Source organism: Crinia signifera, chromosome 4 (assembly GCF_055691185.1).
Source record: "Crinia signifera chromosome 4, ASM5569118v1, whole genome shotgun sequence".
Classification (NCBI taxonomy): domain Eukaryota; kingdom Metazoa; phylum Chordata; class Amphibia; order Anura; family Myobatrachidae; genus Crinia; species Crinia signifera.
This window is the reverse complement of record NC_139220.1, coordinates 301,039,556-301,067,494: the sequence shown is the minus strand read 5'-3', so window position 1 is coordinate 301,067,494 and position 27,939 is coordinate 301,039,556. Positions and strand designations below refer to the sequence as shown.

General features: G+C 46.3%; 1 protein-coding gene across 5 annotated transcripts in view; it reads left to right on the top strand.

Moving 5' to 3' along the window:
* MAST1 (microtubule associated serine/threonine kinase 1) overlaps nucleotides 1-13,598 on the top strand; it is a 101,778-nt gene extending 88,180 nt beyond the window's left edge. For all 5 annotated transcript variants that reach the window (XM_083185258.1, XM_083185254.1, XM_083185253.1 and 2 more), the window contains 9 exons: nucleotides 2,457-2,566; nucleotides 3,820-3,971; nucleotides 6,289-6,476; nucleotides 7,424-7,606; nucleotides 7,825-8,054; nucleotides 8,947-9,069; nucleotides 9,170-9,306; nucleotides 9,733-9,917; nucleotides 10,133-13,598. In XM_083185258.1, coding sequence (XP_083041384.1) covers nucleotides 2,457-2,566; nucleotides 3,820-3,971; nucleotides 6,289-6,476; nucleotides 7,424-7,606; nucleotides 7,825-8,054; nucleotides 8,947-9,069; nucleotides 9,170-9,306; nucleotides 9,733-9,917; nucleotides 10,133-12,552 — 3,728 coding nt within the window. In that variant the 3' untranslated portion in view covers nucleotides 12,553-13,598. The remainder of the gene's footprint in view (nucleotides 1-2,456; nucleotides 2,567-3,819; nucleotides 3,972-6,288; nucleotides 6,477-7,423; nucleotides 7,607-7,824; nucleotides 8,055-8,946; nucleotides 9,070-9,169; nucleotides 9,307-9,732; nucleotides 9,918-10,132) is intronic.
* Nucleotides 13,599-27,939: the final 14,341 nt, after the last annotated feature.

The following is a 27,939-nucleotide window of genomic DNA, read 5'->3' as shown; positions in this document are numbered from 1 at the left end:
GGTAATAAGACGCTCAGGAGCTGGGTTACTGTAATAAGATGTTACAGGGGTAATAAGACGCTCAGGAGCTGGGTTACTGTAATAAGATGTTACAGGGGTAATAAGACGCTCATTAGCCGGGTTACTGTAATAAGATGTTACAGGGGTAATAAGACGCTCAGGAGCCGGGTTACTGTAATAGGTTGTTACAGGGGTAATAAGACGCTCAGGAGCTGGGTTACTGTAATACAATGTTACAGGGGTAATAAGATGCTCAGGAGCTGGATTACTGTAATACAATTTTACAGGGGTAATAAGACGCTCAGGAGCTGGGTTACTGTAATAGGATGTTACAGGGGTAATAAGATGCTCAGGAGCTGTGTTACTGTACCTCCTTCAAGTGCTCCCTCAAAACCCACTTTTTTCGAATAGCCTATCCCTCCTCCTAACCTCTTTTGATTCTCCTATCCTGCCTCCATTCCTATCCGTTCCTACTTATCCTATTGTTTTTCGTTCGTCCACCCACCTCCTTTTAATATGTTAACTCTTATGAGTAGGGCCCTCCTTCCTCACGTACACACCCTACCTCTTTACCTCACCAGCGCTCCTGTCCTGTTTTTCCCTTCCTCTACTTCATCTTCAGTCTCCTCGACAATTTCGACACCTACTTCAGAACTGATGCTGATTTTAGTTCTACCAGCTATACCCCTATTTATACTGTATTTTATCAACACACCCTGTACGTTACCTTGTAATTTGTTTTTTGTTTGCTATGTACGGCGCTGCGGACACTTTGTGGCGCCTTTATAAATAAGCGTACTACTACTAATACTACTGTAATAGATGTTACAGAGGTAATAAGACGCTCAGGAGCTGGGTCACTGTAATAAGATGTTACAGGGGTAATAAGACGCTCAGGAGCTGGGTTGCTGTAATAATATGTTACAGGGGTAATAAGACGCTCAGGAGCTGGGTTACTGTAATAAGATGTTACAGGGGTAATAAGACGCTCAGGAGCTGGGTACTGTAATAAGATGTTACAGGGGTAATAAGACGCTCAGGAGCTGGGTAACTGTAATATGATGTTACAGGGGTAATAAGACGCTCAGGAGCTGGGTACTGTAATAAGATGTTACAGGGGTAATAAGACGCTCAGGAGCCGGGTTACTGTAATAAGATGTTACAGGGGTAATAAGACGCTCAGGAGCCGGGTTACTGTAATAAGATGTTACAGGGGTAATAAGACGCTCAGGAGCCGGGTTACTGTAATAAGATGTTACAGGGGTAATAAGACGCTCAGGAGCCGGGTTACTGTAATAAGATGTTACAGGGGTAATAAGACGCTCAGGAGCTGGGTTACTGTAATAAGAGGTTACAGGGGTAATAAGACGCTCATGAGCCGGGTTACTGTAATAAGATGTTACAGGGGTAATAAGATGCTCAGGAGCCGGGTTACTGTTATATGATGTTACAGGGGTAATAAGACGCTCAGGAGCTGGGTTATTGTAATAAGATGTTACAGGGGTAATAAGACGCTCAGGAGCTAGGTTACTGTAATAAGACGTTATAGGGGTAATAAGAGGCTCAGGAGCTGGATTACTGTAATAAGATGTTACAGGGGTAATAAGACGTTCAGGAGCTGGGTTACTGTAATAAGATGTTACAGGGGTAATAAGACGCTCAGGAGCTGGGTTACTGTAATAAGACGTTACAGGGGTAATAAGACGCTCAGGAGCTGGTTACTGTAATATGATATTACAGGGGTAATAAGACACTCAGGAGCTGGGTTATTGTAATAAGACGTTACAGGGGTAATAAGACGCTCAGGAGCTGGGTTACTGTAATAAGACGTTACAGGGGTAATAAGACGCTCAGGAGCTGGGTTATTGTAATAAGACGTTACAGGGGTAATAAGACGCTCAGGAGCTGGGTTATTGTAATAAGATGTTACAGGGGTAATAAGACGCTAAGGAGATGGGTTACTGTAATAAGATGTTACAGGGGTAATAAGACGCTCAGGAGCTGGGTTACTGTAATAAGATGTTACCTGGGGTAATAAGATGCTCAGGAGCCGGGTTACTGTAATATGATGTTACAGGGGTAATAAGATGCTCAGGAGCTGGGTTACTGTAATAAGATGTTACAGGGTAATATGACCCTCAGGAGCTGGGACACTGTAATAAGATGTTACTGAGGTAATAAGACGCTCAGGAGCTGGGTTACTGTAATAAGAGGTTACAGGGGTAATAAGACGCTCAGGAGCTGGGTTACTGTAATAAGATGTTACAGGGGTAATAAGACGCTCAGGAGCTGGGTTACTGTAATAAGATGTTACAGGGGTAATAAGACGCTCAGGAGCTGGGTTACCGTAATATAACATAACAGGGGCAAGAAGACCCCACGGGTCACTGCTGGGCAGAGTTGGTTAGTGTTTATATTACATTATTTTATAGAACAATTCCTTTGTCTCTTTGCAGCTCGGTCAGATCGTTATCAGCATATTAACTCCTATGAAGAAGATGACACAAATGATGAAGACTCTGTGGAAATCAGGCAGTTTTCTTCCTGTACCCCAAGGTTTAGTAAAGTGAGTGATTTAATTACAATATTAACCATGTTTATTTATTTATTAGCAGTTTCTTATATAGCGCACACATATTCCGCAGCGCTTTACAGAGGATATTTGAACAGTCACATCAGTCCCTTCCCCAGTGTAGTTTACAATCTATGTTCCCTACCACATGCACACACAGACATTCTAGGGTTAATACTTTGGGAGCCAATCAACCTACCAGTATATTTTTGGATTGTGGGAGGAAACCGGAGTACCTGGAGGAAACCCACGCAAGTACGGGGAGAATATACAAACTCCGCACAGTTAGGGCCATGGTGGGTATTGAACCAATGACCTTAGTGCCGTGAGGCAGTAATACTAACCATCACACCATCCGTACTGACCATGTTGTATTTTGTTGGATTTGTTCCATTGGTACTAGAATATTTAAGATCATAAATTACGGTATATGAAAACCACCAAGGATGAATTAAAGATATATTGGGCGAAATGTAATAGGGGGCGATTTTTGTCCCCAAATCGCACTTTTCAAAATTAATTTTTTTGCAGAAAATTCGCATATTTAATGAGATGCAAATTCACTGCAAAAAAGTACGATATGGTGCGATTTTTAGTCATGAAAATGTGCGCATTTGAGAACATGTGCAATTTTTTTTAAAATGAAAAGAAAAATGGCGTGGAGTCCTTAGCATAACCAGCCCCTGGCTCGTTGAGCCGGACCTGGTTCCAAAAAAATCTGGGGGTCCCCCCGTATTTTGAAACCAGCACCGGCTCCAACAGCCTGCGGTGTCAAGCCACAGTCGGGGGACACTTTTTACATAAGGTTCCCCGGCCATACCATAAGCAGCATGACTGGTCAGCCTTGGAGGGGAATAATATTAAGCATTATTATACAGTCTGCAGTATGTACAGTACAGTCAGTCATTATAGGCAGTATTATTATTAATAGTATTATCCCTTATTTATATGGCACTACAAGGGTCCCGCAGCGCCTAACAAATACGTAAAACAAGAAAACAGCGAGTCACAGAACAATGAAGTACAGATGTGTCCTCATATATTTGCAGAAGTCACCCCACACAGCCGCTTTTGACGACGCGAGAAGCTTTTTAGCACTGGGCACAATTTTTCATTTTATTTTGTTGATGAAATTCCATTTAGTTGAAACTTAATGTGACTAGGACGAACGAGAAGACTGTGATATGTGATACTTGTGTTTCTGTGTGCGACTGAGTCTATGAATCTGTATACACATTGACACATAGGTCTACAGCAGCATGGAACAACTGTCCCAGCTGGAGCAGAAACCACTCACCCCTTCCCTAGACGCCAACAAACAAGAAAGGACAAGTAAGAGAGAGACTCTTAGCGGAGTCACCCTGAGAGACCGCTGCTGGAGGACCGTGTCTCCGGAAATGTAAGTGTGTGTGAACATGGGATTCGTGATTCCATCTGCGAGAGTTGTTTGTTTTATATATATATATATATATATATATATATATATATTCTAGTCTAGATACTGTCCTGTATCCGGTGCGTGTGGACTATTCAGCGCTGCCTGGTCTCAGGTGGAGGAGCTGGCTTTGGCAACCAGTGGCGCCAATCCTATTATCCACGATGATCTCGCGGGTGCGACTGGTCACTTGCCATCAAATTCTTTTTCTTCCCTTCACATATAAAATGAATGCTGTGTACACACGGTTCGATGGTGATTTTGATTTTGACTATATCGTCAAAATCGTATCGAAATCGAATGGTGATTGAAAGGTTTTCAGCCTCATTCGATGCTGATTCAATTCCGATGCGTGCTCCCGTTTTTAGTGTCAATTGAACAGTAAAGTAGACTGTACAGGCTAGACCAGAGTTTCTCAAACTGGGGGTCCTGACCCCAAAGTGGGTCCCGACCTTGTCAGCATGGGGTCACGACTCCATGTTGCTGACCATCAGGCTGATGACTTTTCTAATCTCAGTCAGTGATTCAAGGAGTCTGATAAATTTGTTGAGTTGTCTGGTATATTAGACTCCTCCCATCACTCTGTGCCTCCACAATGCTGCCATGTATGTGCTGTCTGCTGACTACACATTTGATGTTATGGGTTATGGTATATTAGACTCCTCCCATCATTCTGTGCCTCCACAATGCTGCCATGTATGTGCTGTCTGCTGATTACACATGTGATGTGATGGGTTATGGTATATTAGAATCCTCCCATCACTCTGTGCCTCCACAATGGTGCCATGTATGTGCTGTCTGCTGACTACACATGTGATGTGATGGGTTATGGTATATTAGACTCCTCCCATCACTCTGTGCCTCCACAATGCTGCCATGTATGTGCTGTCTGCTGGCTACACATGTGATGTGATGGGATATGGTATATTAGACTCCTCCCATCACTCTGTGCCACCACAATGCTGCCATGTATGTGCTGTCTGCTGACTACACATGTGATGTGATGGGTTATGGTATATTAGACTCCTCCCATCATTCTGTGCTTCCACAATGCTGCCATGTATGTGCTGTCTGCTGGCTACACATGTGATGTGATGGGATATGGTATATTAGACTCCTCCCATCACTCTGTGCCACCACAATGCTGCCATGTATGTGCTGTCTGCTGACTACACATGTGATGTGATGGGTTATGGTATATTAGACTCCTCCCATCATTCTGTGCTTCCACAATGCTGCCATGTATGTGCTGTCTGCTGGCTACACATGTGATGTGATGGGATATGGTATATTAGACTCCTCCCATCACTCTGTGCCACCACAATGCTGCCATGTATGTGCTGTCTGCTGACTACACATGTGATGTGATGGGTTATGGTATATTAGACTCCTCCCATCATTCTGTGCTTCCACAATGCTGCCATGTATGTGCTGTCTGCTGGCTACACATGTGATGTGATCATACCTCCCAACTTTGTAGCTCCAAAAGGGGGCATGGCTTATGTAAATGAGGGGTGCGGCTTATGCAAATGAGTCGCGTCCCCGTTTTCGGCCGGGAATAGACGCTGTGCGCATGCGCACATCGTCTATTCTGTTAAATTGGGGGGGCTCCCAACTGCCCCCCCCCCGCAGCGGGACACCTCCGGCCGCGGGTGGGACAGCGGGACAGGACCCGGTAATCGGGACTGTCCTGCTGAAATCGTGAGTGTTGGGAGGTATGTGTGATGACCTTCTGCGGTAACTTACTGGGGTCCTGTCATTATTTTTAATCGACTGATGGGGTCCCAGAGCGAAATAGTTTGAGGACCCCTGGGCAAGACTATATAGTACAGATCTGTGCTATATAGTCTAAATCGAAAGCATTTTGAGGACGTTCGATTCAATTGACTATGGGAGATTTTTCAAAAAACCATTTTTTTTAGTTGATGTATTCATCTATTATTGCGTTCTTAGAATTTAGTATGTATTATTAATTATTTTTTATAGAATAAAAACTAGATGTTGATTTAAATATACTGAGAAATTTGTAGTTTCAATTATTCCAGCCTCGAATACACCTGTTTTCATAATTCATCGTTTAGTTAGCGCAGTGTTGAGCCAAAAATAATTCCTTATTGGAATGTTGTAGTCTCTCCCGGCCAGTAGGTGGCACTCTCTACCACAGTGTTGCATTAGTTCATTCACAATATAAGACATGATACAATATGTAGATACTGTACCTCGTAACATTTGTAGACGGTCGTGACATACGCAAACACCGCCTGGGAACTTTTTGTTGCAGGAAGCATTTCTCTGACCAGATGGATGCGGACTCCAGCCCGCCGCTTGCCGCAAGGCGCCGGTTCTCTGCGCTGGTGGACACTGCTCGCTTCGTTGCCCCACTAGAAGGGGAAGTGGAAGGCAGGGTGAGGAGCAGCAGTGGGAGCCATTATGGCCAAAGCAAAATCCCCCTGGGGGAGCTAGAACCAGGTGAGTGATGATGTCATGAGTCTGCATGATGTCATGAGTCTCAGGGGTAAACGGATGACTTCATCATATTATGGGAGAACATGTGACCCCCTTGGGCCAAGCAGAAAGAACACTGACAGCACCTATAGTACAGGAGGAGAATGATCACACTCATAGGCTTATCTGTGATTATCTCATGGATATATACCGTCACACATGGGGGGTTATTCTGATTCACTCGGAAAGGCACAATCACTCTCTAATGGACAAAACCATGTGCACTGCAGGGGGGCAGATGTAACATGTGCACAGAGAGTTAGATTTGCTTGAGTTATTTTGTTTCTGTGCAGGGTAAATACTGGCTGCATTTATTTTTACACTGCAATATAGATATCAGTTTTAAGTACACCCTCCACCCAAATCTAACTCTCTGTGCACATGTTACATCAGCCCCACCTGCAGTGCGCATGGTTTTGTCTATTAGAGAGTGAGTGTGCCTTTCCGAGTGAAACAGAATAACCCCCATGGTGTAGCATGCCTCTTTTGGCTCTTTCCGTGCAGTGTTACAGGCTGTGGTTTGCCCCCAGGTTCACAGATTTCAGCGTCCCTTTGCACTGACAGCTCCAGAGGAGGGCCTGCAGCAACTGCCACCAACTGCCATTCCAAACTGACTCACTGGCAGTTGCTGAATTTTGAATTGTGCTGCAGACTCCGCTCTGGAGCCTCCACTCATCCTTCATAGGTTGCAATGGCGAGACTGATGATATGGTCAATAGACGCACCAAGTTGAAGTCTCATGACCTTCACAATCATAAAGTCACAGATGCTATTCTGGCAGATGGCGCAAAAGTGGATGCAGCACCACGTATGATCCCAATAACCTCTACTAGCCTTATTTATTAATCTCTGTAACTTTAGATATTAACATGCGCTGTCCCATAGTAACTGGAACACTCTTTATCCCATAGTGGAGAAGTCTTCAGAATCTCAGCTGCCGCAGGACACAGAATCCTCCCCCCGCGCCACCAATGAAATTGTGTTGCGCAGAGCGCGTCACCAGCACCTCTCCGGTGACAGTGACCGGCGGAGGACTGGAGGGAAGGTCATCAAATCAGCCTCCACCACTGCGCTTTCTGTCATGATTCCTACAGGTGACGCTCGTTACTTCTTTACCTAAAGTTCTAGTCTCATTGTACGATGCTTGCATATTGGCTCCAACAGAATGATCTCATCTGAAGCTCACACAACTGTTAGCATTGTTGGCAGCATTATTGTACCCTAGCAATAATTCTATAATAATTATGCCCATTGGCCAAGTTGCCCCTATTTCGATGTTTATTACTGTTGTGTGTTCCCTCTGTCTCCCCAGTGGAACAGCACAGTAGCTCACCTCTGGTCAGTCCAATGTCTCCCCGCTCTCTCTCATCCAATCCCTCCTCCCGCGACTCTTCACCCAGCCGTGATTACACCCCGGCAGTGAGCAGCCTCCGTTCCCCCATCTCCATCCAACGGTCAGGGAAGAAGTATGGGTTCACCTTGAGAGCCATTCGGGTGTACATGGGAGAGAGTGACGTGTACAGCGTGCAGCATATTGTTTGGGTAAGTCAGTCAATGTGAGTGGTAGCAACCTTTGGGAGGGACTGTTCCCCAAACATTATCAGAAATGCATTGGCGGTTACTGGGCGGAGGCTATTCAGATGCATGGACGGACATTCCCATAGCATGTGTTGAGGCTGTGTCACACGACAGGTTGCGATGTTGGATGCTTATTTATTCACATTGGCACATCCATGGTGCCAACTGTGATGACCATCAATGGCACATAACACATCTATGGTGAACCATCAATGGTTTGCACCACTCAATGGCCACCGTTCGCAAGTGCTGGCCAGGTTGTGGACCAATCAAAAATGGGGGTGAGGCTAAGCAGGCCACCAGGACTTGGATAAGCTCTGCGCTTGGGCAGGGAAAAATGGAAATTTTTGGTTCCGTTTAGCCATTGGTGGCAGAGAACCATTGGCTCTGTGCCATCAATGGCAAAACTAATAACTGTATTAAGTAAGCCAATGATGTTTGGCCACTATCGATGGGCGATGAAGAAATGGCACCTTCCATGGGTAAGTGTAAGATTCGACCATACGAATATAATAAAATATTAATGTGCATTTCCATGTATTGGGACAGAATCTTTGCGATCTCTTGGTAGATTTGCTTCAGTTTAAAAAAAAAAAGGATAACACAGAGATTACTTATCACGTGCTCTCTTCTGTCTGCTGCCTTCTCTAGCCAGCAGCTTAGCTTGTATTGAGAATGAAGTAACCAAGTAGCATGTTGCCATTATGGCCATTGGAACTGTACCAGAGGTCACTGTCTTCTCTTGAAATTGACGGATCATCACCAACCAAAGGAGTGTTGAGAACTTACTGGAGACAAGGTTATGGCAATGGGTTTTCCAGCAAGTAACATACTGTATTCTCTCTTTTCCCTGCAGCATGTGGAGGACGGGGGTCCCGCACATGAGGCAGGCCTGTGTGCTGGAGACCTCATTACTCATGTCAATGGGGAGCCTGTGCATGGCCTGGTGCACACCGAGGTGGTTGAGCTGATTCTGAAGGTGAGACTTCCTGCCAACTACTGGAAAAGCCAAGTGCATTGGTCCACATTGATCTTCCACTCAAGGCAGGATATACTCAATGTTCCCTATCTCTCTGCAGAGTGGTAACAAGGTGCTAGTGACCACAACACCTTTTGAGAACACATCAATCAGAACTGGACCTGCCAGAAGAAGCAGCTACAGATCTAGGATGGCCAGAAGGAGCAAGAGGAGCATAGGAAGAGAAGGGCAGGAGAGGTAAGGGTGGATTGGTGGGAGGGTGGAGGGGGTATGATGCAGAATGAGAGAACAGTGTATCGTCAAACCTGTATGGGGGGGGGGTGTAAGTGAGCAGATGGTGGTCAGTTGTGGATTCATTGCCACTTTGTGGACAAAGAATGAAAAGAAAAGGACATGCGAGGGTGGATAGAGCGAGTGATAAGATCGGAGAGATGGGGCGACAGGTGTATTCAGAGACATACAGTATAGATAGGTGAGAAGCACCGATGGGGATGATAAGGGAAACTTTGTGGGAGTAAGATGGGAATATTGCATTTTGTGGGTAAAACAGGCCATAGCAGTGTGAAACCTACAGGAGATCCACCAAGGTGACGGACCACCCACTATTTCTTCTCTGTTTCCACCTTCCCTTTTGGCTTTTCTGTCTCTCTCTTCCCCTAACAGTAAGAAGCGCAATTCTCTCTTCCGTAAGATCACCAAGCAGTCCAATCTTCTGCACACCAGCCGGTCGCTCTCCTCCCTCAGCCGCTCTCTCTCCTCTAGTGACAGTCTGCCAGGATCGCCCACTCACAGCCTCTCTGCCCGCTCTCCAACCCACAGCTATCGCTCCATGGATTCTGCCTATCTAGGTAGGGAAGACCCTCTGTAATACCTGTAGGTGGCATAAGTGAGCGCTATTCCCACTAAGGGTGAGGGCCACTGTCCAGAGAAGATACTAAGGGAGGAAAGCTTTACATCACTTGCATGGGTCAATTTAGAAGAAGCTTTGTAACTCATTGGGGAAATAAGAGCTTGGCATTCGACATAATAATATTCTACTTCTCTGTCTTCTTTTCCTCTTCAGGTGCCTCTTCACAAGGCAGTTCCCCCTCCTCCAGCACTCCTAATTCCCCTGCCCCCCCTCCTCCATCTTCCTCAACATCCTGTGCTTCCACATCTTCCTCCTCTTCCTCTCAAGCACCACCTTCTCCTCACATCCGTCCCAGCACGCTTCATGGCCTGTCCCCCAAACTACACCGCCAGTACCGCTCTGCGCGTTGCAAGTCTGCAGGTAACATGCCGCTCTCTCCCCTAGCTCACACCCCATCCCCCACTGCAGCCGCCTCTCCTCCTCTTATTCCTGGTCATAGCGTAGGGAGCAGCCTGACCACACAGAGCTTCCCTCCTAAGCTTCACCCTTCCCCTCCCATTTCCCGTCCGCGTCCGAAGAGTGCAGAACCCCCACGCTCCCCTCTGCTGAAGAGGGTACAGTCTGCAGAAAAGTTGGGTGGAGGTGGAAGTGGGGGAGCACCCAGAAAACAGGAGCCAGGAGGTGGCGGTGGAACTCTAGATGGAGAGCTTGGGGACACGCTAGGAAGTAGAACCCAAGCAGTCAGGAGAGTTGGTAGACAGGAGTCCCCTCGGAGCTTGTGTGCAGGAGATCTCCTAGCAGATAGTTTAGAGAGACTGGAAAATGACATGGCAGTGGGTGCATTACAGCAGTCAGAGCTACACAAAAGTGCTGAGGGAAAAGTCCAAGTTGGAGGTAAAATAGGTACTGTAGTGCGAAGTCCCGCCACATTTACATCCCAGGATCCTCCATCTACTTCAACCACTGCTCTCCCGACACAAGGGGAACCTTCTCATGCTATGGTGGGTAGATGCCAAGTGAAGACGCTCAGTCCTGTACAGGAACATGAAGGAAGAAGAGGCGAAGGAGAAGACGGCGTGGGTGAGGGTGAAGGCAAAAAAGAAGGAAAGGGAGAAGAGGATGAAGTGAATGGGACCATGAAGGAGCGCTGGTATTTAGAAGTAGTTGAAGAGTTGACCACAGTGGGTAAAAGCTCACCCCATGGGACTATCAAAATTGCCCCTTCTCACCTCACAGACTTTCACCACTCTCAAACATGTTCACAGTCTATTAGGCATCGGGGTGCAGAGGCTGACCACATGAAGGGTGCACACACTGGCCTCCAACATCTACATTCTGAGCCACACTCTGTAAAAGACAAGGGCCTAGAGTCTGCTTCCATGACGGCAACTGCTCCTAAAACCCACAAGAGTTCTACTCAGCAAGCTGAAGCAAAGCAAACACACCCCGACACTACAAAATGTGACCCGTCCTACAGTATTAAGGATGAGAAGGCCATCACTGATCTACAGAAATGTCCTTCTCTTTCCCGACCTAGCGCCAAGCATCCCGAGGCCTTCCAGTCTTCTTCTTCTCATCCGGTTAGACTAAACGATGTGAAAATTGATGCTATAAAGGATTCTGCCTCTAGCTTAAATAGTGTAAAGCCTGGACCCGCTCAGACCACTAATTTACATCCCAGTAGGAATGGTGACACGAAAGCTGAGTCCACGAAGCCCTCTATCACCTCCGTCCCAAGGGCAGAAAATGTGAAAGCAAGTGGTGTTGCCGCTGACAATTCTCAAGTACTTCTACCTGGTCTACCGGCAGTTCCTCCAATCAGCACACATGTAAAGAAAGCTGAAAGTGTACCAATAAAAGTGACTACCCCTGTGGCAGATTTGATTATTTTATCTGGAGCAGAAACGGATCAAACTACCAATAATAATACATTTAGTAAAGCAGAATTGGACAAAGTGATGGGGACTCTGGCCACCAAGCCTAACGCAACTGGATCTGAAAGAATCCACCACACCATAGGCAAGCAGAACGGACCAGAGAGCGACAAGACAAAGGTGTTGACCGCCACGCCTGTAACCATTAGTGGGGTAGATTGCACAGGTGGTGGACAGCCAAAGCTACTTAATACCTTCCCAATTATCGATAGGCTTTTTGGAACAGAAAAAGAAAAACCGAGGTTACCCACTGGTGAATCAAATGCCCACAGAGCCAGTGAAGAAATCCGTAAAGAGGTAAAGGTCACCACCGGTCCGCCAGACAGTATCAGCAGAGCACAGAGCGATCAGTCTACACTAGGCACCGTTTCTCCAAGTTGTGATAAAGGACACACGGCTAATGGCAGCCAGGTAAAAGTCCCTTTTTCTCCATCATGTAATAAACCTATTACCGGGGCAGACGGCGACCGGACAAGTTTGGGCAAAACTGTTACTAGAAGTGTTGAAGTTGAAAGCAATAAAGCGCCCGCAACTGCCTTGACCGCTGCTAAGGTCACAGTGACGGAAAAGCCTAAGGAGTCACCTGTGTCTGTTAGGGTCAGCGGGGTCCAGAGTGACACCCAGGGCGGGGGCTATGCGCCTCTGAAATCTCCCAGTTCTCAGAAAGTAACCACAGTCACCAGTCAGCACCCCTCCTAATGGAAGGAGACTTCTTGTCTACGTCAGGACGAGTGAGTGAATTACAATGTTGATGATGATAATATGGTTTTAACCCCCCTAAAGTCAGAAGGGGCAAAGAAGTAGGGGCTAGTTGTAGTAGTTGCCCACCCCCCCACAATGGATTCTCGAAATGAGCCTTATTGCCCCCTGCAGTCTCTTAAAAGAAGTGGGGGCTGCACAGGCGTGTATGTATGTGTGTGTCTGTGTGTGTGTCTGTGTACCTGTGTGTTTGTGCTGTGCCTTATTTGTTAATTAGTTGGGAAAAGTTACCGCACACACACACATTTAGCGCTAGAAACTAAAGAGATAATGGAGTGACATTCAGCAGGTCTGACCGAGGAGGTTGAGCAAGGGAGTGACGCTTAAAAATGGGCCCCCGTCACCCGCACATAGTGGGCTGCACAGATAATAGACTCACAAGGAGCCTGTGACATCACCAAGGCACAAAGCGGCTCGTGCCTCAAAGGTGCCACAGTAGCTCATTGTGTTACGAACTGACTTTTGTCTGTCTCCGCTGTGTGTAGGTGACGTGTCCATACTTACAGAAGGAAGGGGAGGGGGTACAAACAAAGTAATGATCTGCAGGTTGCTGACACCCCCCCTGCATGACATCACTGCCATCACCATTACCCTTCCCTGAGACCTCATCCTGTGCTCCAGAACCTCCCAACCTCTGACATCCTCGCCCAGCCTATGATGTCATAAGCCTCTGCCACGTCTGGTGATGTCCTGCGATGCCTTGTCTTACCTTCATATAGAAACATACATCTATACATATGGAATATATTTATCTGGACGCACTATATATATAGATCTATATAAATATATAAATATATTGTCTCTGGGGCTCCACTATTTCTATGCAAGAAGATTTATGGTAAATGTAACCCTGCCAGTTGCCAGCTGGCCGCTCTGGTTCCCCGCCGGCACTGCAGAGGTTAACTTGTGAACTATTGTAATTTTTTTTTCCATTTGTTTACTTTTGTGTATTTTTTTAATCAATAAAGCTGTGCCCCTCTACCCTTCACAGTCCCCCCAGATTTTCCTCTCCTCATCTTCCTTTATTGATCTTTCAATCTTTTTTAGGATTTATAATGCGCTTGGAAAACATATATACTCAAAAAAACAAAAAAAACTACTGTGTAGACATAAAAAACTATATACGCCATATAAACAAATATATACACAATAATATAAACAACTATAACTATAAAAAAAACTATATACGCAATATAAAAAATATATATATATATATATATATATATATATATATATACAATATGAAAAAAGTACATACACAACAGACAAGAAACAATATAAACAAAATATAAAAAATATATTCACTATAGACAGGAAAAATACTGTATATAGACAATATGAAAATAATACATACACTGCTACATTAAAGAACAAGGGGAATGCAAAGTCATTATCATTTAGTTCCTCCTTCCTGAATCACTATCAGGAGCACTGCTACATCAGTTAATGAAGAGAAGGTCATCGTGCACGCAGACATCACTAGTGACTCCTTCCTAGATCACTATGAGGAGCACTGCTACATCAGTTAATGAAGAGAAGGCCATCTTGCACACAGACATCACTAGTGCCTTCTTCCTGAATCACTATGAGGAGCACTGCTACATCAAGTAACGAAGAGAAGGCCATCATGCATGCAGACATCACTAGTGACTCCTTCGTGAATCACTATGAGGAGCACTGCTACATCAGGGAACGAAGAGAGGGCCATCGTGCATGCAGACATCACTAGTGACTCCTTCCTGAATCACTATGCGGAACACTGCTACATCAGGTAAAGAAGAGAAGGCCATCATACACACAGACAGTACTAGTGCCTCCTTCCTGAATCACTATGAGGAGCACTGATACATCAGGTAACGAAGAGAAGGCCATAGTTCACACAGACACCACTAGTGACTCCTTCCTGAATCACTATGAGGAGCACTGCCACATCAGGTAAAAAAGAGAATGTCATCATGCACACAGACATCACTAGTGACTCCTTCCTGAATCACTATGAGGAGCACTGCTACATCATGCAATGAAGAGAAGCTACATTAGACAAGGGAAATGCAAAGATATTATCATTTAGTACCTCCTTCCTGAATCAGCACTGCTACATCAGGTAATGAGGAGACTGCCATCCTCACAGACATGATTACTTTGTGCCATCTTTTCAGATGTTAGCTCTGAAGGGGCTGATTATAAAATGACATTTGTGTCGATCTTGGGATTGTGCCCCTGAAATCTGGATTGTTGGGAGGTATACCAACAATTGGGAAGCAGCCATTATGCAAATGTGTCCCAGTGATACTACTGGTTCATAATGAGTTTTTATGCAAGAATTTATTCATAACCACCTGCATACTGTTGGAGACTCCCATTTTCATGTGTAATCTCCTGCTGCCCCGACTGTAAATCAAATCCTCTAGATTCTTAACTACAGATCAGCTCAGCCTGCCAGGGCTTGATTAAGGAGTTTCTGTACAAGGACAGTGATTTTCTGCAGCTACTGATACTGCTGCTGTAGTTGCTCATGAGTGCCTTTGACAACTGTTATTAGCCCCTCTCATTAGCCCCTTGTTGGACCCCTGGCAGGAGCTACAGCACATGATCACAAAGCCTCTTCTTATCTGTGCTGGTCCTTTGTGTTTGCTTCTACAGCAGTGCCTTGGACTGAGGGTGAGATTTTTCTATTAGTAATCTTTAGTTAAACAAATTTGTTTAATTAGAGTTAATGGAGTCTGCAATGATTTGGAGGAATCTATAAGGTATGGAAAACAGCAAAACCAATAAATAAATACATATAGGTAGGGCCAACAAGTTTCAGACAGTACAGTGCTCATAGCAAAATTATATATAATACAAAAAAAATATATATGTATATATAAAAATGCTTAGGGATGAATTCACACAAGGTAAAATTGCAGTTGGAATTTATTGCATGGTAATCACATTTATCATGAATATTGTGCAGAGTGTGAAGAAAGAAAATGCGGTTGAAACGGTTCAGTCCTGGTGCGACCCTGCATTTCACATCTCTTCAGCAAACTGGCAATGTTGCCGGTTCGCTCACATCATGCAGGGTTGGGGTAGAGTGGCGGAGCTCATTGGGGGCAGGGGAGGAAGCAGCACTTAGAGCTGGCGCTGCTCCAAGCTCTGCCTCCTCCATAGTGTGAATGGGAAATGGGTTGCTCGACCCGATTTACCTGTTCACACCGCAATGCAATGCGGCAACGAACCAGTAAGAACCCTTTTTTACCAGTTCTTATTGCCGTGTTGCTACCGGTTTGCTGGATCCGGTAACCCCTTTCACATTGCACCAATTACCGAGTCGAACCGGCAAGAAACCGGCATGAACCCGGTAATTAGGTGCGATGTGAAAGGGGTATAAAATGGGTAAGCAGCTGTCCACTGCTGTCAGTTCATGTCAGGGTAAATAAGGACACTGGATGAGTGCCATTATGAAACACATCTTAGGTAACTCATAAAATAAACTCTGATGCTGGCCCGAAGCCAACCAGCTTAAATCTCAGAAACATACTGCTGCTGCCATTCACAAGCTAGGATGTGAGTAATGGACTTTCCGTAGCAACCTCTGCTAATATGGGAACAAACCATGGGCTGCAATGATTGAAGCCATAGTTTCAGATATTGCTGAAGAAGGTCACTTATTCACTATATGTCACATGGTAACCATAGATTGTTTCTGAGGCTTAAACAGGCAATTTCAGGAAGATGTTTATTCTGAGTATTGTAACCTTATTCCAGCAATTTGCAGCACGCAGCATAATCATTTTAACAGGGCAATGTCTTTCAGCAGAGCTACTCTTTATGATACATATTGTATTATATATATCAATTAAAATATTTAATGTCATAATGGGGCCATTTATTATTGCAATGCTAGGCATGCTGCGCATGATTATATCGCCCAAGATTGCATTACAGGGAGAGGTAGGAAGTCCCAGGGACAGGAGCTTCGAAAGGATCCTGCCCGTACCAGCGGCAGCAGGACTAATGTACAGTGTGGTCCTGCTGACTGCACATGTGCGACGGCAATTACTGGGGTGGGTTCCAGGGGATCCCTCTGCTGGATAATGACTGTGTACCCCATAGGTTACAGCAGGCTGTAGCTGATCGCAGCAGGTATTGGAGATAACGTCCATCTGTCATAAATTCATGGGATATTAAATATTAGTGGTTACCCCATGAAAATGGGTGTTTTCATTTATTAAACTCAATAAATACTCAATCAGAAATTGGCCCCTAAATCACGCAGGAGGGAAAACCTAGCTCACCCTAGCTGCGTGCATTGCCAGTCAGACTCACAAACATGCAGCGTTTAAGATTGCCCAGCAGATGGCAGCACTACACTATCTTCTGTGTATTTGGTTTGTATGGCTTAAAACTGTGGTTCTCAACCTCGGTCCTCAGGACCCCCCAACAGTTCACGTTTTCCAGGTCACCCAGCAGGCTCACAGGTGCAATCATTACTCGCTGACATATTTAAAAGATCCACAGGTGGGGCTAATTACTTCACTTGTGATTCTGTGTGGAGCCCTGGAAAACGGGAACTGTGTGGGTGGGGGGTGGTTCTGAGGACCGAGGTTGAGAACCACCGGCTTAAAACAATAAGTGAAGTTTATTCTTATAATAGGAGGATGCACTTCTGCAGAGAACGGGTCACTTCAGGCATTGTAGAAATAAAATATCAAACACACAAATGTGCCACATTATAAAGACAGATACAGTGGAGAGGGATTAAGTACCAGCCAATCAGCTCCTAACTGTCATGTTAAAGGCGATTTAAAAAAAAAACACCTGGGAATAGCAGCAGATCCATCTAATGATTTTCCCAGTGTGTGTGTAGCCCAGGACTTACTCTGCGGCTGCGATAGAAACAGTCTGATTGGGGCCGGAGCTGACGTCACATGACTTCCCCTCACGCGATTGGGCACTCCTGCGTTTCCCCTGACACTCCCAGAAAACAACCGGTTACCACCGCCAAAACTCCGGCTTCCTGGCAATCACGTTGCGTACAGCCAGCAATAAAAAAGTAGCAGGAGTATATTGAGGGATGGAGTCGCACATGCGCGTGGAGTCTATCGATAATCGCCCGGCCTGCTCATTCACGGCGGTGGGATCAGGTCATAATTAGGTCTTTAGTAAATAGACCCCTTGGGTTAACCTTGGCCATCCCTGGACGTACCCTGGGTGTTTGTCTCACTTCCAGTCAGTGCGCTTTGTATATATGGGGCCAGGCACATTATGCAGGTCAGATTTGTCAATGAAAGGTGGTGACATCATAGAACTACAGATGGGAGGGGTCATTAACGATGTTGCCTCCCGTGCATCGTTAACGATTTAAGTGTACACTAGGCATGTTCCTAGGTGGGGAGCCCTTTCTAAAAAAAAATATTCGGCCTACGCTTTGGCCTCATTAGTCATCAGCCACTTTCCGCTATCTCACGCTGGTGGTGGATCCCTTGGTTCCTCGTCCACTCCAAGCTCCGGAGGCCAGCACAGAACAACAGGTCGGTCCCCAACATTCCATTCCATTATATATTAAAACTCTCAGGGACAGATGCACTAAGCCTTGGGGAGAAATAAAGTACTAACCAATCAGCTCCTAACTACCATGTTACAGGCTGTGATTGAAAAGTGGCAGTTGTGAGCTGATTTGCTGGTAATTAGGGGCAGATGTTTTAAGCCTGGCAAAGTGATAAAGCTGTGATAAAAGTGGCGGCTGTGTTTAAAAATTGACAGAGGTTGATTGGCCGGTGTGTTATCATCACCTTCCACTTTATCACTGCTTTATCACAACTTTATCACTTCACGAGGCTTAATACATCTGCCCTATTATCTCTCCACTTTATCACTCTCCAAGGATTAGGACGTCATAGATTAAACAAAATTAAATTATTATCTTCATTTGATAGATAGAAGAAAAAAAAACATCAAATGCAGTTAAATAATATCAGAATTGAGATTTGAAGCGCAACGGAATCTGCTGCGCTATATAAGAAACTATAAATAAATAAATTTGAAGCTAGGATACAGGTTGGGCTCTTTATGATGCTACCATCAGTGCACCTCAGTGACCTCCTGTCCCTCACCCCACACTCACTAACTCTCTGGCCTATTAATCATCTCTCTCCGTTCCTACACTTCCTCCCCTCCCATCTGCTTTACTCTATACCTCCGGCCTTCTTCCCAGTGATTGTCTGCTAATAATCAGGTCTGGGTGTTACTGGGTGTCTCACTTCACAGGCACATGAGATTTTCCCTCACGTGTCCTGCACTGAGAGAGAGAGAGAGAGTCGGGCGCTGCCTAAGGCACCGGTGCACATAACAAGGTCTCTGGTCTCATGATCTGGATTTCGGGGTATGTTCAGCATATTTCTCTGTGTTCTGGGATGATTCCAATCCTCATCCTGAAAATAGCACAGTGTAGCGGAGAACTGGGAACACAGACTGCCGGCTGTCATTAATTATTGGGATTTTGTTAAATAACAAATATGTTTAGAAATGATGATTCCTGATGTCACGTCTATTGTGTATAACTGATGACACAACACAACTACCCCCCCCCCCCCCTCAATCTTCATCTTAGTGTCACTTACACACCTAGAACCCACCCACAGCCATTTATACCCTTATATAAGCAGTCCGTCTGTCACCTGCCCTGGATCGGAATCGCTTCCAAAACCAAAAAGTATGGAACATAAAGAAGCGGCCTGAAGAAGACTGTATTTATTGGTTTGATAAGGCTTACCCCATCACGTTATGCTACCTGGTCAAAAGTAGCCGTACGCTACAATGGCTGACTACCTCTAAAGTTTTTGGGGCTCATTAATTACGAATCGCATATTCAATGCGATGTGGGCGGGGCCTTCATTGCTATATGCAATCCCATCTGCGGTATGTATTACAGAGCAGACGCAGGAACCGGATCTCCGACAGGAGCCAGTCCCTGCAATGTGCTCTGCTGGGTGCCAGGGTTCATCGCGGACCATGCTGCACATCGGCCACTTCTGCGGAAGGTCCCAGGGGCTGCCCGGCTGGTAGTGCAGAAAGTAGCTCATAGACTACAATGGGCTGCTGCATTCCATATATTGGTAAATCTGACAGCATCACACCCCCCATAGAAATCTATGGGGGATGCGGCTGCGTGCAGGACTGTCCCTTCTACTTACACTCAGGGGATACTTAATATTTATGGCTAACCCCTGAGCCATAAATTTTGTCTGATAAATGGGCCCCTTAGAGGTCTATGTACTAAATGGCGTAACTATAAATTTTGTTCCCCCCCCCCCCCCCCCCCCGGCTCCTCTCCAGCATGTTTCCCCAGCGCTTGATGGCAGGCAGCAGCATGTCAGTGTGTTGAGCAGGTGCCAGCACCTACACAGACCGTACTGCGGCTTGCTCCCCCAAGCGGCAGATGGGGCTGCCTTACAGTAGTTACGCCACTGAAATGACACCCAATAAGGATAACGGGGAAAGAGAAATCCATGTAGTCCTCTAAAGTAGGTGTACAGTTTTATTCCCACCTCACCTGGGGTCTCAGAGGCACAGGTCCACATTTTTGGTCTGGGTATAGGGAGGTATCGTTTGACGACACAGAAAGAACCATTTTTCTATTTATGTACATTGGAATTCCCTGAGACATGAACTCCTGGGAACCTGTCCACCCACCAGAAACTCCAGGAGGTATCACTTTAGCCCTGTTCATTCTATGGATGCTAATTGTGAAGTGGAATCTCTGGGCCTGCAGTGCATTGTGGGTGCTGGCTGATGCAGTTACCTGAGACAGGTGACATGCCGGTCTCGTGTTCTCTGCGCTGAACGTTTGCCAAGAATTGTGTAACACATTCATGGATTGCCTCAGGCTCTGTCCCCGTAACACTCGCATCTTCCTGTAAATAGCTTCTGTTTTTCATTCTCCAGTCCAGACCTGCCGACTTGACCCATTTCAGTTCGTTGTGTAATAATATTCTGCTTTTGTTTTCTTCTCCGCGTTTTTCCCGACTTCAGTAACATGAGCTACATTTAATGAATCAGTGTTACTTGCAATGCAGAGGGGGGGATTTTACAGGTGGGCTTAGCTAGGCCTTGAAGATACAGTAGGTGGCTGAATAGGTCCAGACGGCAGCATTGGCTTAATAGGTCCAGCTCCCAGTGGTGCTGAGACAGTCCCTTCCGGTGTTGACCTCAGATGCTGATATTAATCTCCCCCTCGCAGCCTAAGCTAACCTCCCCCTGCTGCCTAACCTTCCAGCAAGGCCTAACCCTTCTGCTGGCGCCTAACTCTAGCCTCCCCCTGCAGCCTAACCCTAACCTCCCTTCCTCAACCTAACCTTACGTCTTTCTGAGATGCCTATCCTTACATGTCGTCATTTAAGGATTTTGACTTTTCAGAAGTCAGCACTGGCAATCTGTCGACAATTTGAGGTGCGTGCTGAAAGTTTCAACCAGGTTGACATTCCGTGTGCCCATGATAAATAACATTACAAATGACTGCGTCGCCTGGGAAACTGACGTCCTTCCAACCGGATATAAGCCGCCATAATGTTTAACGAAAGCTGGTGACATTAATGCAACTGCAAAATAAGTGTTAGAGAAACAGGAGACAGCCTATGTAGGTAACCCCCGGCAACCTATGTAGGTAACCCCCGGCAACCTAGGAAGTGTTTTATTAAGCTGCTGTAGCTTAAGGTTACAGCACCTTATTCAACTGAGCCAGGTTTCCACTGTCCCAAATCTCTCATCCCCCTCCCTGTGTTTAGCCTGCTTCTCCCTGCGGATTAGGATGCAGGTCAGTCAGTCAGTAGGCATTAAACGCTCCCTGGCTCAGAGGAGGGAGATTGCTGTCTGTCTCCTTCCCTCGTCACAGGGAGGGCGAGGAGGTTATTAATATCCTGCTAAGACTGGAACTGTGAATAACAAATCCTTTATTGTTTTAGCCTAGATGGCTGGGGAGAGGACACGTGCCGCATGTGCACAGTGGCTGGCTCCGCCGGAATGTGTAAGCTCTTCAGGCCACAATTATTTCCCAACACTGACCCGTTTCGGCTGTATTACCCGGTATATTGCAAGGCCTACAAGACTCAGCATGCCATGCCAGGCAAGTTTCCTACCTGTACTATGGAAAGGCATGCTGGAACTTGTAGTTCCACAGCAGCTGCCTGCAACATTGCATTTTGCCTGATATTGAATATTTCCTGGGGGAATTCCGCCAGGCATGTTTCCGACCTGTAACAAGGTTGGGCATGCTGGAACTTGTAGTTTCACAGCAGCTGCAGCATTACGGTTTCTCTAGTGTTAAATGCACATGGGCGGGATCCCTTTAGAGCAGATATTCTTTCTCTCCATGAATTTAAATACGTGTTCGTACTTTCCCTTCCTATTCTGGGATATTACGTGGGCTCGGATATAATGGATCACCTGCTCTCACCGATCCCTCACCTGTGGTTATTTTCCCATAATACACTGCTGCTGATACGCCCATGTTTATTTCTGGAACTGGTGTACTTTATTTGGAACACTAAAGGGGGTAGATGTGTCAAAACTTGCAGACACATAAATCCCACCCAATCAGCTCCAAACTGCCACTTTTTATGCTGTGTTTGAAAGTTGACCGGATCTGATTGGTTGGAACTTTATCTCCTGACACTTTGGGTGACATTTAGGGGGAAATTTACTAAAGGAAATTTGTAAAAAATAGGTGTATTTGTATCCAGAAATACACTTATTTTTGACATTTACTACCCCGAAAATACGGCAATTCGTATTCGTATTGATGTGCTATCAATACGAATACGAATTGCCGTATTTTCGGGATAGTAAATGTCAAAAATAAGTGTATTTCTGGATACAAATACACCTATTTTTTTTACAAATTTCCTTTAGTAAATTTCCCCCTTAATGAGATGCAAAAATGTGATATTTTTTTTTTGCGATTTTTAGGCAAAAAACGTCCGAAATCGCACTTTTCCCCCATTATAATGGCATGGGATTTCAATGTTAAATGCCCAGGCAGACCCAATTTTTAATTGTATCCCCACCCTGATGGGTAATAAGTATGTTAAATGCCCCCCCCCCATTGTTAACGCCACCCCACTATCAACGCCAACCCGAAGCGTGGCGAGCGCAGCGAGCCCGCGAGGGGCGGCAGTACGCGTCCTCCGACCTTTTCATACCCCCACTATCCACGTAGGCCTGGAGTTGATTTTATATAGTGTGGCGAGTGCGGATAGTGGGGGTATGAAAAGGTCGGAGGACGCGTACTGCCGCTCCTCGCGGGCTCGCTGCACTTGCCACGCTTCGGGTTGGCGTTGATAGTGGGGTGGCGTTAACAATGGGGGGCATTTAACATTGTCAGTACCCATCAGGGTGGGTGTACAATGTAAAATCGGGTCTGGGTGCGTGTACAATTTAAAATCGGGTATAATCGCGTCTCATCGCATCGCATGCGATCATATGGCATGCGATGCGACGCGATTTTTTGGGTTGTACAATGGCATGCGATGGAAATGCGGGCGCCGTGATAATACACAAGTACCCAGATGTTTTCCCATTGAAAAGTATACAATTCGCATATTTAATGAGATGCGAATTCGGGAAAATGTGTAAAAAAAAAATCACCACACATGTAGACCAGGTACTGACAGGCGAATTGGCCAGAACCCTGCACAGATCATTGAGATCTGTCCATGGTCCTGTGTAAAAAAACATGTCAAAGTGTTTTTTTTTTTAAATGGTGTGGGGTCCCCCCTCCTGAGCATAACCAGCCCCGGGCTCATTGAGCCGGCCCTGTTTCCAAAAATACGTGGGACAAGTTTTGAAACCAGCACCGGGCTCCAACAGGCTGCGGTGTCATGCCACAGCCGGGGAACACTTTTTACATAAGGTCCCCCGGCCAAAACATGAGCACTGTGGATGGGCAGCCTTGGACGGGGTAAGTGGAGGAGTGGGGACCCCCCAATAAAGGGGTCCCCCCCAGGCTTCACCCGTCCAGGGCTGAAGCCCGGGGCTGTCACTGGCGTCCCAGGGCATTGGACAGAGCTCCAATGGGGCAGGGACTGATGTGAATGTTCAACTATACTCTGTAAAGTGCTGCAGAATATGTATGCTCTATATAAGAAACTGTTAATAAATAAATTGGACGCCGGCCTGATAGGGTTAAATCAGACATTCCTAACATTGCTTTATACAGGTGAACTACAAGTGCCAGCAGGCCTCCCCGCATGCTGGGACTTGGAGAACCACAATTAATGCCCCATTAATGGGCCTGCTGGGACTTGTAGTCCACCTGTAAAAAGAATGTTAAAATAAAAGACACACACACAGAAAAGTATAACTTTATTACACACACAAACACTCACATCACTTTTACACCAATATACTTACCAATCCAGGGTCCAGCGCTGGTCTCTCTGCTGCAGAGCCAGCTCACCCCGCACTGACAGCGGGCTCAGCCGGCTTTCTCCTGCGCCGATAACAGCCTCTGTAGCACTGTCCCAGTGCTACAGAGGCTGCTAGTGTCTTCAAATTCAAATAGGGGAGCCACAGCTGCCAGTGAGTCCGGACTGTGCTTTTTAGGTTGGCAGTTGGTGGGGCTCCCCTATCTGAATTTTGGACTGTGCTGCAGCCCTGCAACTCTGCAACTGCCACTAGCATGGATGTCCAGAAAAAAGAGCATCTTGTCCCTCCTGGAATGGGTCATGTTGGGAAGTATGCTAGACACCGAATGTCTCCGCAGCACTGCAAATGGATGTTTTGCATAAATATCCAATTGCAGGCTTGCGTGTTGGCCCGAAATCATCCGATGGTCGCCGACCAATGATTTCTGTAGTGCTCGCTAATCTAATCACAGAATCACAGCCTTTATGTGTGTTCCTCTTTATATTACAGGCAGACAGGATTTCTGTCTACCCTAGCCCGTACAGATGTTCACCTGCCAGTATTCCTCTATCTCTATGGTTCTTACCTATCGTACTTCTGTGCTCCTCCTGTGTTCATGAGCCGTATTCCAACGGACTTTTCGCCAACTTCGAAATCCCGACTGCTAAATGCCTACCAGTCGGGATCCTGACTGCCAAGAGCTATTTTCCCTTACGGGGGTCCATGACCCCCCACAGAAGGCGAAGTGAACAGGCATGGTGCACGTTGGCCCCCATGTCGGACTACTGACGGGATTCCGATGTCGGAGAAACGACCGTCGGGATTCTGATGTCGTAGAAACGACTGTTGAGATTCCGATGTTGTAGAAATGACCATGAGAATCCCGACGATCGGGGATGCATACCACACCCATGTACACCAAGTGCTAAATTTACTAAAGCCTCAAAAATGAAAACAGTTCTGTCTATCATTTTTCTATTGCATCCTAGAAAACGATAGACAGAATCTGACTGGTTGCTATGGGAAACAACACCTCTTTTAAATTTTGGAAGCTTCAGTAACTGTACCCCTTCCAGTGTAAGCTCTGCAGGTGAGGGGTAACCTTATGAAGTGCAGTGTGTGTCTGTTATGTTTGAAGCCTGTGTTCAGTGTGTTGTTCCAGTAATCTGCATTGTGTAACATATTGTTGTTACATAACCGCCTATGCCACAGGGTCGCTGTCTCTGGAATGAGGTTATTACAGAGGGGGGGGGGAGGGGGGGCTCACTGGGTGCACTAATAAGCGGCGCTGCATTATTTACATTTATGATCCGCTGCCGGTTATTCTACTTCCCCCTCGCTAAGACCTGTGTATATTTTGGGCGTTGCCCGGCTTTTAACCAGGCCCCCTGCCAGCTGGACAGGAATATGACCCACTTGTACCTGACCCAGTAATGCTTAGATGCTGGCAAGGGGAACACAGACTGTTCTCATTTATACTGAAACGGCGAATAAAGTTACATCCTGCCCGGGACACCTACAGGGGGGGACCACCAGCCATGAAGCTGCGAGAGCTTATCACATGAATGAATACACAGGGCTGCCACAAGAAATTGTGGGGCCTGGTACTGATTTCTAGGCTCTATCTAGCGAGGGCAACTCAGTGGGGGTGCGGTGGGCAGAATGAATGGCCCCGGGCCCTTCACTGGCCGGTTCCGGGACAGCTGTGCCTGCAGCACCCCCCTGTCGGCGGCCCTGTGATTACAGGCACTAGTGCAGGTATGGGGTGCAGTCCTGTCCTATGTGACACCATCCGAACATCTTACTGTTCCCCCCCCCCCCCATGGGTGACCGCCGGCCGCCCCGATCAATGTGCACGGCTCGGTGACTACCTCATATACCCCCTCCATATACCTCCTCATATTACCCCATATACCCCCTCCCTATATCTCCTTCTATTACCCCATATACCCTCTCCCTATACCTCCTCCTATTACCCCATATACCCCCTGCCTATATCTCCTTCTATTACCCCATATACCCTTTCCCTATATCTCCTCCTATTACCCCATATACCCTCTCCCTATATCTCCTCCTATTACCCCATATACCCTCTCCCTATATCTCCTCCTATTACCCCATATACCCCCTGCCTATATCTCCTTCTATTACCCCATATACCCTCTCCCTATATCTCCTCCTATTACCCCATATACCCTCTCCCTATATCTCCTCATATTACCCCATATACCCTCTCCCTATACCTCCTCCTATTACCCAATATACCCTCTCCATATATCTCCTCCTATTACCCCATATACCCTCTCCCTATATCTCCTCCTATTACCCCCATATACCCTCTCCCTATATCTCCTCCTGTTACCCCATATACCCTCCCCCTATTACCCCATATACCCTCTCCCTATATATCCTCCTATTACCCCATATACCCTCTACCTATATCTCCTCCTATTACCCCATATACCCTCTCCCTATATCTCCTCCTATTACCCCCATATACCCTCTCCCTATATCTCCTCCTGTTACCCCATATACCCTCCCCCTATTACCCCATATACCTCTCCCTATATCTCCTCCTATTACCCCATATACCCTCTCCCTATATCTCCTCCTATTACTCCATATACCCTCTCCCTATATCTCCTCCTATTACCCCATATACCCTCTCCCTATATCTCCTGCTATTACCCCATATACCCTATCCCTATATCTCCTCCTATTACCCCATATACCCTCTCCCTATATCTCCTCCTTTTACCCCATATACCCTCTCCCTGTATCACCCCCTATTACCCCATATACCCTCTCCCTATATCCCCCCTTATTACCCCATATACCCTCTCCCTATATCTCCTCCTGGTACCCCATATACCCTCTCCCTATATCTCCTCCTATTACCCCATATACCCCCCTATATCTCCCCCTATTACCCCATATACCCTCTCCCTATATCTCCTCCTATTACCCCATATACCCTCTCCCCATATCTCCTATTACCCCATATACCCTCTCCCTGTATCGCCCCCTATTACCCCATATACCCTCTCCCTATATCTCCCCCTATTACCCCATATACCCTCTCCCTATATCTCCTCCTATTACCCCATATACCCTCTCCCTATATCTCCTCCTATTACCCCATATACCCTCTCCCTGTATCGCCCCCTATTACCCCATATACCCTCTCCCTATATCTCCCCCTATTACCCCATATACCCTCTCCCTATATCTCCTCCTGGTACCCCATATACCCTCTCCCTATATCTCCTTCTATTACCCCATATACCCTCCCTCTATATCTCCTCCTGTTACCCCATATACCCTCTCCCTATATCTCCTCCTATTACCCCATATACCCTCCCTCTATATCTCCTCCTGTTACCCCATATACCCTCTCCCTATATCTCCTCCTATTACCCCATATACCCTCTCCCTATATCTCCTCCTGTTACCCCATATACCCTCTCCCTATATCTCCTCCTGTTACCCCATATACCCTCTCCCTATATCTCCCCCTATTACCCCATATACCCTCCCCCTATATCCCCTCCTATTACCCCATATACCCTCTCCCTATATCTCCTCTTGTTACCCCATATACCCTCTCCCTATATCTCCTCCTATTACCCCATATACCCTCTCCCTATATCTCCTCCTGTTACCCCATATACCCTCTCCCTATATCTCCTCCTGTTACCCCATATACCCTCTCCCTATATCTCCTCCTGTTACCCCATATACCCTCCCTCTATATCTCCTCCTGTTACCCCATATACCCTCTACCTATATCTCCTCCTATTACCCCATATACCCTCTCCCTATATCTCCTCCTATTACCCCATATACCCTCTCCCTATATCTCCTCCTGTTACCCCATATACCCTCCCTCTATATCTCCTCCTGTTACCCCATATACCCTCTCCCTATACCTCCTCATATTAC